Raw genomic sequence first — 12,443 nt, forward strand, 5'->3', positions numbered from 1 at the left:
GCATGACCCCCGCACGCCTGGCGGGACCAGCATGACCCCCGCACAGCTGGCGGGACCAGCATGACCCCCGCACGCCTGGCGGGACCAGCATGACCGCCTGGCGGGACCAGCATGACCCCCACACGCCTGGTGGGACCAACATGACTCCCACACGCCTGGCGGGACCAGCATGACCCCCACATGCCTGGCGGGACCAGCATGACCCTGCACATCTGGCGGGACCAGCATGACCCTGCACATCTGGCAGGACCAGCATGACCCCCGCACGCCTGGCGGGACCAGCATGACCCCCGCATGCCTGGTGGGATCAGCATGACTCCCGCACTCCTGGCATCATGCTCCAGTCAGCACCCCCACTTCCAGCACATCCACGGGGGCACCTTGGGCAGGCGTGGGTCAGGATGTGCCCAACTGGGGACTTTGGCCATGAGGGTGTGAGCTGCAGCAGCTTCCCAAGCCTCCTAGATGCCAAGGTGCCTGCCTCCTCCTGGGGCCAGCCCTCTGGAAGCCGGGTGCTGGCTCCAGATATCTGGCCATCCTTCTGCAATGGGACTCCTCTGGACAGCAGGGGAACAAAGCCCAGCTATGTTTTCTGCGAAAGGAACAAGGACCAAGGGCTCAGACACAGGATGCCGGGGGAGACGAGGCAGTCGATGTGGTTTTACAAAGCTGCTCACTCCTGGCCTTGCGGATGGATGCCTATCTGCCCTCTCAGCACATGTACAGCTTTGCCAATGGGGTGGACTGTGTCCCAGCCTCCAGAGTGTGTCAGGGATGGAGGCCTTTGGACTGTAGTGTCTGGGGAGCAAGCTGCCAAGAAGGCCACTGATGGCTGGGCCCACCCACCCCAGCACACGCTCCAGGACATGGCCACAAGCTGACAACGAGATATTTCAAAGTCTGGAAACGAGGAAACACACTTCCATTTAGCCCATGGTAAAAGAGAAAAACAGAAACAAGGGACCCCTCAAACTGGACAATGATAAAATAACACGTGTGAGAACTTGCGGAAAAAGAAGAGAGGTTCAGAAGGAAGAAGCAAAGCTCAAACCTCCAGAGTTAGAGAAAGACAAACCCCAAAAGAGTGGGGGTAGGAGACGGCTGGCTTCATGGGGTGGGTGGGAGACGGCCGGCCGCGTGGGGTGGAGGGCAAACACTGGAGAGAAGCAAAGAAGGGAAGCTAGTCCCGGAAAGCTGGTTACTTGGACAAACTTCCTGTGAGATGGATGAGGGCAGGGATGGCGGCCAAATCCCCAACAGCCCAAATGCCACGGACATTGGGAACGACCTGGGACAACAAACTGAAAACATGAAGGATGCAGAGAAAATCCTTGGGAAGGCGGCTGGCCCGACAGGACCGGTGGGGAAGCGTGTGAGGGACGACAACCCAGGCTCGCAGGACCCTGCGGCCCAAGGTAAAGGAAGAGACCCACTGCCACCTGAGACAGAGGCTCAGTCCCGCCCGATGGGGGGACAGACGCAGGTGGCTCGGGCAGGTCTGGGGCCACCTCCACCTGTGAACGCAGGGGCAAGAATTTAAAACAAGCTGGCAAACCATGTCTGGCAACATATAAAAAGGACAACACACCCCAACCAAAATGGTGTCACCACAGAACTGGCCAGTCACCCCCTAGCGCCAACTGCTATCACCCACCACCTGAGCAGATGGGAAAACACACACTGTCCACCCCACAGATGCAGAGAAACCCTGAGAAAACACAGCGACCACTCTGAGAAGCATGTTGGAAACCGCGAATCGAACCACACATTCTCCATTGGATAAAGCAGAGTAGCAAAGCCCAGCACAGGCCTGCCAGTCTGTCCCACCGCGGCGGCCTTTGCGTTGCTGGGAGCCACGTCTCCAGTGTTTCAAACACCAGTAGGTCACCTGGGGTAGACAGATTTCGGCAGCAGTGCCAGGCTGAGACCGAGGAGGAAGGCCTGGTGACAGACTTTCAAGAATCAACCACCGACAACCCAACAGGGAGCAGGGGACGCTTCTCCGACCCAGTGCTGGGGGAAGCCTCCTAGGCTGGGAGGCACACAGGATCCAGGTCCACAGGGGCTCCAGCAACGGACTGCAGCATATCAATGGCCAGAGGACGGTGCAGGCCCGGGCGGTGCTCGGCTGTGCTGCACGTGGCCTGGACAGGGGTTGCAGCCTACTCAAGGATGACTAAGCAGAGTGAGACCACAAACGCTGTCAGGACAGCTCTGAGATGGGGAGTGGGACATGGAGGCCGTGGTCACATTCCCACTCCTACTGTCCTCCGGGGGGAGGGGAGACAGAGGCCGTGGTCACATTCTCACTCCTATTGTCCTCCAGTTCCTGGACATCGAAGGAGGGAAAGAAAAAGAAATCAAAGTGGACAGGACAGACATTCAGAAAGGAGCAGACAGGAGGTGTAATGCTCCAGTTGTGTAGACAGGAAACCTACAGGGATTTCCAGAGAAATTATTACAGTGAATAAGAAACCTGGAATCACCATCAATATACAGAAATCAGTTGGATTCCTAAGTAGCAGCAAGTTAGAAAGTAGAATTTAAATAAAATTGGCATTTTCAAATATAAAATGTAAAATTCAAGCAAAAATCTAGCAGAAGATGTCCAAGGGTTCTGGAGAAAAATGCACACCACTTTATTGGGAGAGACTAAAGGAGGCCCAAAGGAAAGCAGTCAGCACACGTGGGCCAGAAGCACCCATCTCATGGAGGTGCTGGTTCCCCTCAAACCGGTCCACACAGCCAAGGTGGTCCACAACCAAGGGCAGCAGGGTTTTCCCTACAAAACCTGACAAACTGCACTGGGCCCACAGGCTCAGGACCATGGCTGCAGGGGACACCCAGCTCCTGCGGCACCCCACCCTACTCAAGACATGTTCTTTGTCCTACTGTGGCTTGAAAGCTCATGAGTGGCCATCCAGTCGGTCTCCCCTCACCCAGAACAAAACCAAAAAAAACCAAACTCACCGCCAGCAAGTTGATTCCAACTCATAGCGACCCCCTTTGGGTTTCCGAGGCGGTATCTCTACAGAAGTAAACTGCCCAGTCTTCCTTCCACGGAGTGGCTGGTGGGTTTGAACCTCCAGCCTTCTGGTTAGCAGTCCAATGCCTTAGGCACCATGCCACCCAAGCTCCTTTACAGAGCACAGGAGAATAGAAACCAAAGAGACATGGAAACAATTCATCCAAGGACTAGAGAACCACATAAGTCTCAGCCTACATGACCCTGAGACCAGAACTGGATGGTGCCCGTCTATACCTGTCAATCACCAGCAAAGGAATCAGAATAGGATCCTGGGTACAGTGGGGGAAAATGTGGAACAAAACTGAAAATTATAAAAAAGACCAGGTTTACTGGCCTGATAGACACTGGCAAAACCCCTAAGACTATGGCCCCTAGTCACCTTTTGGACTTGGAATTTAACTCACTCCCATGGCTTCCAGCCACACAACAGACAGGCCTACAAGGTGAACAATTACAGGGGGAGGTGCAGGCCTCAGACAATCAACCAGGCAGATGAGAAGGGCAGTGTTTGTGCAGGAAGACTGCTCAGAGGGCAGGAACACACAGGAAAGGACGCAGGGAAAAGGCAAGCACGGGGAGGAAGTGGGAAGAGAGCTGTTCCATTGTGGGGACTGCAGTCAATATCATGAAACAACGTGGACAAACTGCTGAATGGAAAACGAATTCTCTCTGCAAATGTTCACCAAATCCCAATAAATAAATAAGAGAATGAAAAACAAACTTGACAAACTGATTCTCACAGTTACACGAAACACAAGGCAACCACAGCCGAGATTCTTCCCAGGATAATCTGAGACAGAAGGGTTTCTGTTCCAGGATCTGAGAACTCATCACTACATGGTGGGGACGGCAGGGCTGAAAGGTGACAGACCACAGCAGGGACCGTGGAGGTGGGGAACAGGATGACGGAACCATGGCGGCGGGGCCGTGGGGACATGTATGGGTGCAGGGAGACAAACTGACCTGTCGTCCCACTGGAGAGGAGACAAATGGACCCTGGCATTGGGGAAAGGAGACACAGGGCAGCGGTAGCTGAGATCCATGGGGGTGAGGCAACTGGGGGGCATATGCTGGGCCAGCAGGGCACGTAGGAAGTGAAACTGGTACACACACAGGTCAACTCCAAGCACCTAGAGCCCTGGGGAGGAACCCTGGTGGTAGCTGCTAACGGAAAGGTCAGCAGTTTGAACCCACCAGCCTGCCGTGGGAAAAAGATGTGGCAGTTGCTTCCATGAAGATTGACAGCCTTGGAAATGCTTTGGGGCAGTTCCACTCTGTCCTCTAGGGGCGCTGTGGATCGGAATGGACTCCCCAGCAGTGGGTGTGGTTTGGGCTTTGCTTCCATGAAGACTGACAGCCTAGGAGACCCTGTGGGCAGTTCCACTCTGTCCTCTAGGGGCGCTGTGGGTCGGAATGGACTCCAGGGCAGTGGGTGTGGTTTGGGCTTTGCTTCCGTGAAGACTGACAGCCTGGGAGACCCTGTGGGCAGTTCCGCTCTGTCCTCTAAGGGTGCTGTGGGTCGGAATGGACTCCCCAGCAGTGGGCCATAGCAGTAGGGCCTTGGGGGGAAGTGATGATAAAGCTGTTGGAGGACCCACACAGAAGCGTGTCCTCATGACCTCAGGGCGGGGGGCACGTCTGTAAACTAGAGCCGCACACATGAGCACATCTGGACACCCAGACCTCTGACCTCCGAAGATCAGAAGGACGGAGGTGCAGAGGAGCCAGGAGGTGGGATGGGGGACAAAAGGAGAGATAAAGGTGGGTCCCCACCTCCACCCTCACTCTCCTGGAGCAGCCCTGGGAGGGCGGAGGGGCTCCCAGGCCCCAACCTGCAGTGAGTGACAGGGCACCTAGGGCTGAGAGAGGTTGGAGGAGGAACCCTGGGACTTGGATGTCTCCCTGGCGGGCAGGCAGGGGTGTGGAGGACCTGGCTGAGCAGGTCCCTGCCGGCTGAGGCACACAGACCCCGCCTGGTGCCCACTGCCTTAGCTTGGCTCACCTGGGTCCATGCCATACTGTTGCACAAGGCGCAGCACCTGTCGGCTGAGCAGTTTCGGACTCAGATTCTCCAGCCTGGCAGCCGTCATCTGCGGAAACCTACTGTGGGAGAGCACGTTGCTGTCAGTGCCGTCTCCTTTCAGTTGATGTGTTTTTTCATTGTGGTGAAATATACACAACATGATGCTCTCACCACTTCCACACGCACGATCCAGTGATGCTGACCACATCTGCCGTGTTGTGTGACCATCACCAGCCTCCATCTCCCAATCTTTCCATCAAATCGACAGAACTCAGCAGCCCCTCTGCACCGAGCCCTCTTTCCCGCACCAGTCGCCACCAATGAACCCAGGGATCCATGGATCTGCCTAGTCTGTGTCACATCAGGGACCATATACCACCCGCCTTCTGTGTGATGTGTCATTCAGCAGCATGTTTTCAAGGCTCATCCCCGTCACAGCGTGTTTTGGGACTTCACTCATCTTTGTGGCTGAGTCACGTCCCCTCGTACGGATGGAGCACGTTCAGATGGCCCACATCTGTTGGCGGACACTTGGGTTGCTTCACCTCCTGGCTGTTGCGAAGCAGGTCTTTGTTTGCATTCCTGCTTTAAGTTCTTTTGGGTGGCACATAGGAGTGGCACTGCTGGGGCGTTTTGTAACTAAGGTAGAACCTGTGAGGCACCACCAGACTGCTTTCCACTGTAGCGGCTCTGTTTTACAATCCCTCCAACAGTGAGTGGGGTTTTAGTTTCTCCACACCTCACTAATACTTCTCTTGTTCCATTTTTCTTGTAATAGCCATCCTGCTGCTGCTGTGAGGGGTCGTTGAATCGGCTCTGACCCAAATGACACCATGTCCAACAGAAGAACACGTGGCCCGGTCCTGTGCACCCCCCAAATCGCTGCCGTGTGTGGGCCCATCGTTGCAGCCACTGCCCCCGTCCATCTCACTGGGGGTCTTCCTCTTTCTCACTGACCCACTGCTGAACCAGCATGATGCCCTCCAGGGACTGGGCCAGCCATGTTGATATCCTTCACCAGCACAGTTCAAAGGCATCAACGCTTCTTCAGCCTTCCTTACTCTTTTCTAGCTCTCACACGCATGTGAGGTAATCGAAAATGCGTGGCTTGGGTCAGATGCATCTTAGGCTTCAAAATGACATCTTTGCTCTTTAACACTTTAAGGAAGTCTTCTGCAATAGATTTGCCCAGTGCAGTACGTCATTTCATTTCCTGACTGCTGCTTCCATGGGCGTTGATTGTGGATCCACGTAAAATGAAATCCTTGACAACTTCCATCTTTTCTCCATTTACAGTGATGTTGCTTACTGGTCCAGTTGTGAGGATTTTCATTTTCTTTACGTTGACATGTGTGGTAGTTAAAGTTGTATGTCACTGTGGCTGGGCCTGGTTGAATGGCTGGGCAGCTGGTGGTAGTTATTCCCCATGAAGAGAATGGCAGTCACCTTCATGGTGGGATCTACCACAAGCAGCTGAGAAGCTGCTTTGGGTATGTGGTCTGCTTCCCATATGTAAGCAGCAGCTTTGGGAATGGTCTCTAGCTTATGGAACGCTTGGACCCTGAGTGTAGCCATGTCATTGTTCAGCAGCCTGCCATCCTCTGCCAACCTTGGGACTCACAATGGACTTGAGTTAATGGCCTGCCATGTGGTTTGGTAACATCGGGACTGTGCCATTTTATTTGTCGACCCTGGGCTTGTTAGCCTCAGTAGCCAGTAGCTGCCTGAGTGGAGAGATGCCTCTAGCTCCAGTGGGCCGGGAGCAGGAGGCAAAGCTGAAGCCCAAGGTCGAGGGAGTTCCACACAGTCCCTAGAGCCTGGCACTTTGAACTGGGACTTAAAGCCTCCAAACTGTGAGAGAATAAACTCCTGTTTGTTCAGCATCCCATTTGCGGTATATTTCCTGTCAGAGTGGCACTAGGTAAGCAGGACATGTAATCCGCACTGAAGGCCGTAGTCTTAGATCTTCATCTGTAAGTGCTTCAAGTCATCTTCACTTTCAGCAGCAAGGCTGTGCCACCTGCAGATCACAGGTTGTTGATAAGCCTTCCTCCAACCCTGATGCCATGTTCTTCTTCATACAGTGCAGCTTCTTGGATTATCTGCTTACCATACAGATTAAGTAAGCATGGTAAAAGGCTACACGCCCTGGAGCACACTTTTCCAATTTTCAACCACGCAGATCCTCTTGTTCTCTTCCAAGGACAGCCTCCTGGTCTAGGTACAGGTTCTGCATGACCACAATGAATTGTTCTGCAATTCCCATTCTTCAAAATGTTAAGCACATGTTATGATCCTTAACATAGTCAATGAGACACACACATGCATGCATATATGCGTGTACGCACACACACGTATGCACACTCATGCACAGACACACACGGTCTTGACAATTTCACAGTGGCCCCCGTCAGGCTTTTCCCTGTATCCACTGGGCGGAGTTCACACAGTAGATTTCCTGGCGGTTTACAGATGACTGGATGAACACATGACCCAGCAACAAACGAGAAAACACACATGCAGTGTGACTTCCAGCAGGGGTTATTTCTGCTCTTCTGTGTACAAGTGGCCTGTCCTCCTCCTAGGAGCCAGCTGTGCTCTGGCCTTCCCTGCCCCTCTTGGCAGCCCTGCTCAAACACTTTGGGTGACAGGGCTGGGCCACGGGCTTGCAGCCCCCACCTGAACTCCTGGTGGTACTCACCTGGCGACCTGTCTAAGGTCAAAGCCGGGCTGGCACCAGGAGTCCATGAGGCTCAGCAGCCCCTGCTGTAGGTCCGGGAAGCCATCCACATAGCGCTCCAGCAGGTTCACTCTGTGTTGGAGCAGCAGCGGGGTGCTCATCTGCAGGGGAGCCCACAGTTAGGCCACTGCCCTGCAGTGCCTTTGCCATGGCAGCCCAGACCCCAGACCTACCACCACCGAGGAGGGAGCAGCCAGAGTGTCAGAACAAAGCAGGCTGGAGGCCATTCCCCATGCCTGCCCACCACGGGGTCAAAGCTCCCCGTCAACCCACCGTACCCTTTGCTCTGAGCTCATGCCCTGTACACACGCATGCACACACACACACGTGCACTCCCAGAGATTATCTGTCTGTCTCCAGTCGGGGGGTCTCACCCGGGCCACAGCCCCCAGCACTGCGCAGCAGGTCAGGCAGCTCTACCACCTCCCTGGCCCGGCCCTTGAAGCCCAGCACGCCCCACCCTCAGTCCTCCCAGCCTCAATGCCAGGGACCTCCCCTCCCATGCAACATGCTCCAGAGACCTGGGTTTGATCCAAGTTTGAACCTAAACGTTTCCATGAGAGAAAACTGACCTTTTCAATGTCAAGCTCTGACTGTAGTTTAAGTTTCATGCTCAGCAGGATGGCCTGGCAGACAGAAAGGAAATGGCTGCTCAGGCCTCGTGATGGGGGCCGCTCACCCTGCTGTGCGCACCGTCAGGAGGGCCCTGAGAGGCCTGGCCTGTTAGAAAGCACCCCCCCCTCCCCTTGCTGGGCCAGGCTTCCCCTGGGGAAGGGCAGGTAGAAGGAGATATCCCCTCACTCTCCCGGGCTGGGAAGTGGCCGGATGGAGCCATGCTGCCTGCCCAGCGGGCACTGGTCAGGGCTTGCAGACAAATGCACGGAGGGCAGGGACCAGCAGGCTCACTGCCGGGACGCAGTGAACGACCCAAAGGGGCTCATCCAGACACAGCCTTTGCAACTCCCACCAAATGACTGGGGGGCGGGGAGGAGGACGGCCTCGTCTGACGTCATCTAACTTCACCATGGGGAGACCCCATCAGCATCACCAGCCCGAGGCCGAGTCCCGTGAGGTGGGGGCCAGACCTGCCACCGCCCTCCAGCCTCCACCCATTCTGACCCCAGCTGTCCGCCCCTGTACTCTCTGCTCCTCTGCTGGTGACTCGCTGCAATGGTCGCACAGAACTCACAGACGGTGCTCACGACCGTGGGGTTTGTTAGGGAAGCAGGTTACAATTCAGGACCAGTCTTCAATCAGGACAGCCTCTTCTCAGCCGTGCCTGTCTCTGGCCCTGGGCGCCATGGCAAGCTTATGAAGCCTACGTAGCTCTGTCACTAAGTGTCCGAAACCAGCCACTCCGCCAGGAAGCCTCGGCCCAGAGGTGCTCAGCTTTCTCTCCCGTGGGTCCTGGAGCCCACTGCACTGTCTCCTGCTGGGTCCTCTGCCACGTGTCACTCTCACAATCTCAGCACTGTTACAGTTCTCTGTCTGTCTCCTGGATTGAGGAGTTCAGTGCAGGGATTCAGGTCCAAGATCCCTCCTGGCTTCTCTTTCTTAATGGTAGTGAGATGCCTCTGTGCACCTCTGGGGTGGCTTGTTTTAAGCCCAGTGGGATGGCACATCTGACTAATGCCCACGTTACGGTTCTACACACCTTATTGGCATGGCCCTACCCCCGCAAGAATGGCGTGTACCCTCCCTACACTCTTAGCAAGGTATCCACTCTCCTTGGTGTCCAATTTACATAGTCCCACCCAGTCAGCTGACGGGATCACAAAGACCATGGCTAGAAGAGCCATATTATGTAATTCACTGCACCACCGCAGGATTATGCAAATGAAGTGCTTGTGGCCCACCAAGGGGATTGGACAGTTTACTAATAATGTAAATCAGGTGCATGACAGCCTTGTGGGGGGTGGGACCATACAAAAAAGGTCTATGGAACCTTAAAGTGGAAACTGGTCAGTTTTACCATCCTGCTAGGCTTAAAATGAACCATCCCAGAGGTGGGAAGGGGGCGTCCCACTAGTATTGAGAGAGAAGGCCCAGCACTGGGGCATGTCCTTGGACCCGAGATCCTTGTGCTGAACCTCCTCAGGGCAGGAGACAGACAGCGAGCTGTAACGCTGCTGAGACAGTGGGAGACGTGCAGCAGCGGCAGCGGCGGAACGGCGGGAGACACCGAAGTGGGCTCACCGGGCCACAGTGTGAGGAAGCCGAGTGCCTTTGGGCAGAATGGGGTGCCTCTGTGCGTTTGCTGGCAGAGCTAAAGGAGCTCTGTAAGCCTTGGCCGAGTGGGCCGGGGAGAGGCCGACCTTCGTCACGGCTGAAGAGAGGTGGTCCCAATGGGAGAGCTGTATCAAGTCCACCTGATTGTGAATGGTAATCTGTTCATGGGTACTGTCTGAGAGCTCTGTGTGGCCACTGCAATGAATCACTGAATCCAGCAGAGAAGCAGAGAGTGCCATGGCAGCGACGGCTGGCGGTGAACGCGAGGACAGGGTGGAGGGTGGCAGTGTGTCTGACCTTTGCCGACAGGACTCAGCCTTGGGCTGGTGATCCTGAGCCCTACGACATTACGGGAGGACAGATGCCACCTTGTGCCACTTTTCACACCTGCTGAGCCCAGCACCAACCAGCACACTGCTCCTCCCCTACCTGCTCCCTACCCCACCCAGAGCACGGGCCCACCAGGAGCCAGGAGGCCTGAGGGGCAAGGGCCCCTTCTCAAAGACTGTACCTCCAGCGTGCAGGGTCTCTGCCTGGCCCCTGTGGGCCTTACAGGCAAGCAAGTGGCTGGAGAAGGGAAGGGAGTGTTCAGTGCGAGGGGTGGGTGGAGCCGCCTGCAGGCACCTTCCTGGGGCCTCACGCAGTCAGCAGAGCAGCCACCAGCACTGGGGTTGCAGTGCTGAGCAGTGAGCCCACCTGGGGACACGCCTCATGGCCGCTCGCACGTACACCACGGGTACTTCCCGTGTGCCAGCCCCTGTAGGCACAGAAATAACATGCTGGGCCACGCCCCCGCCAGTCACATCAGGGACCAAAATAGCGGCCTGGGAAAGGTCCCGCCCGCTTCCACCAGGGGTGGGGGCCCAGAAGGCCAGGCCTTTCCCTGTGGGGCTGCTGTCCCGGCGCCTCCACAACCTGGCCCATGTCCAAGAACCCAGCCCCGGTCAGCCCCTCCCAGCAAGCAGCACAGCCACACTCAGGCCGTCCCACAGGGTCCTGGCCTTTCCTGAGACCCTCAGAAAGCTGCTGGGGGCTGGGACCCTCACAGTGAGCAGTCAGAGCCCCCACCCTCACATCTATATCATACATAAGGACCAGCACAGAAGCCTTGTCTGTCTTCTAGGCCCCCTCTGTCCAAGGAGTCGACGTGGGTAGGGGATGGCTATCTAGAGCCTGTCTGCCACAGCATGCTCCAGGCCTCTCCTCTCTCCTGCTTGGGCCCCTTAGCGCTGGCCTGCTCCTCATCCCAACCCCTGGCTTCATCCTGCAGCCCCAGGTCAGGGCCCTGGTCAGCCTTGTCCACATGGCAGTACTCAGTGTCCACACTGGTTGCTGGGGGGTCTGTGTCCACCCCGCCTACCCCAGGCAGGCCCACTGTGAAAAGAGCATCCTGGTGGGTGTCCCCAGCAAGACCCTCCTTATAGCCCCCAATTTCCTTCAGGTCTGAGACCAGCTAGGCCCCACCTCTGCCCTCTACCCCTACCCAGGCTGCCTGCACAGGGCACTTAGAGGGGACCCGAGTCTCACTGTCCACCCCCAGGGCCCCTCCCCGCCTTGGCTCTCGTTGTCACTGGACAGCCTGGCTTGGAATTAGCCCCTGGCTACTGCTCCGTCCATGTCTGTCCCAAAGGAGAGAGGAGGCCCAGCTTCCCACGCCTGGTCATACAGGGAGGCCAAGCAGGCGGCCATGGGTGCAGAAAGGTCACCTGCCTCTGGCCTCAGACTGCCAGCTTACCACACAGGAGGAAGACCTGGGAGCCAGAGCCTTGAGAATGGGGCAAGGTGCTGCCGGTCAGCCTGGCACCCGGGCATCCTCCCCAGTGGGGGCCTCCCTGATCTCTGGGGGTGGCAGGGCCAGGGGTTGCTGCTCCAGTCTCCTTCCAGGCTCGCGTGCAGATCCTGCTTTCCTGGGGACCAGGGGCGCTGCAGCAAGGTGCCCAGCGCAGTTCCCCCCCCCCACAGTAGGGACCCAGGCCCTGTCGCCACACACCCCCAGCAGTGCAGCCAAAATCTGAGTGTTTTCCTTTTTAAAGCACAGCTATCTCTTTACCTTGATGAGCTGTTTAAAATATGTAAATAAAATAACTCAGGGGACAAAGGCGGGCATTCATTGCCCCCACAGCCCGCCTCCCGCCCTCAACATGAATAAGTCGTGAGCAGCGGCTAATGTGAGCGGACAGGCCTGTAGGCCGTGAGGGGCGCTGGGCCTGCAAGCACCGCCCGCGGGGCGGCAAGGACAATGGCTTCTGCGAGGCCTGTGTGGGACAAGGGCCCCCTTTGTGTCTGGGCCCGCCTGGCAGCAGGGGCGCATCCAAGAGCCCCAGACGCCCTGCCACAGGCGCAGTGCAACCCAAGACGGCGGGAAACCCGAGCTGGGCTGCCTCCTGTGCCCCGGCACCCCTGCCCTGGTGTCCCCCCCCCCC

At 56.6% G+C, this 12,443-nt stretch overlaps 1 protein-coding gene across 1 annotated transcript in view; it reads right to left on the minus strand.

The window, feature by feature from the left end:
• Positions 1-12,443, minus strand: part of EXD3 (exonuclease 3'-5' domain containing 3) — an 84,875-nt gene that overhangs the window by 52,446 nt on the left and 19,986 nt on the right. The window contains exons 5-7 of the mRNA XM_007947077.1: positions 8,364-8,417; positions 7,753-7,892; positions 5,031-5,131 (exon numbers count right to left, since the gene is read on the minus strand). Coding sequence (XP_007945268.1) covers positions 5,031-5,131; positions 7,753-7,892; positions 8,364-8,417 — 295 coding nt within the window. The remainder of the gene's footprint in view (positions 1-5,030; positions 5,132-7,752; positions 7,893-8,363; positions 8,418-12,443) is intronic.

The sequence above is a fragment of the Orycteropus afer genome, unplaced genomic scaffold (genome assembly GCF_000298275.1).
Source record: "Orycteropus afer afer isolate SDZICR_OR568_19922 unplaced genomic scaffold, OryAfe1.0 scaffold00174, whole genome shotgun sequence".
In the NCBI taxonomy this organism is placed as follows: domain Eukaryota; kingdom Metazoa; phylum Chordata; class Mammalia; order Tubulidentata; family Orycteropodidae; genus Orycteropus; species Orycteropus afer.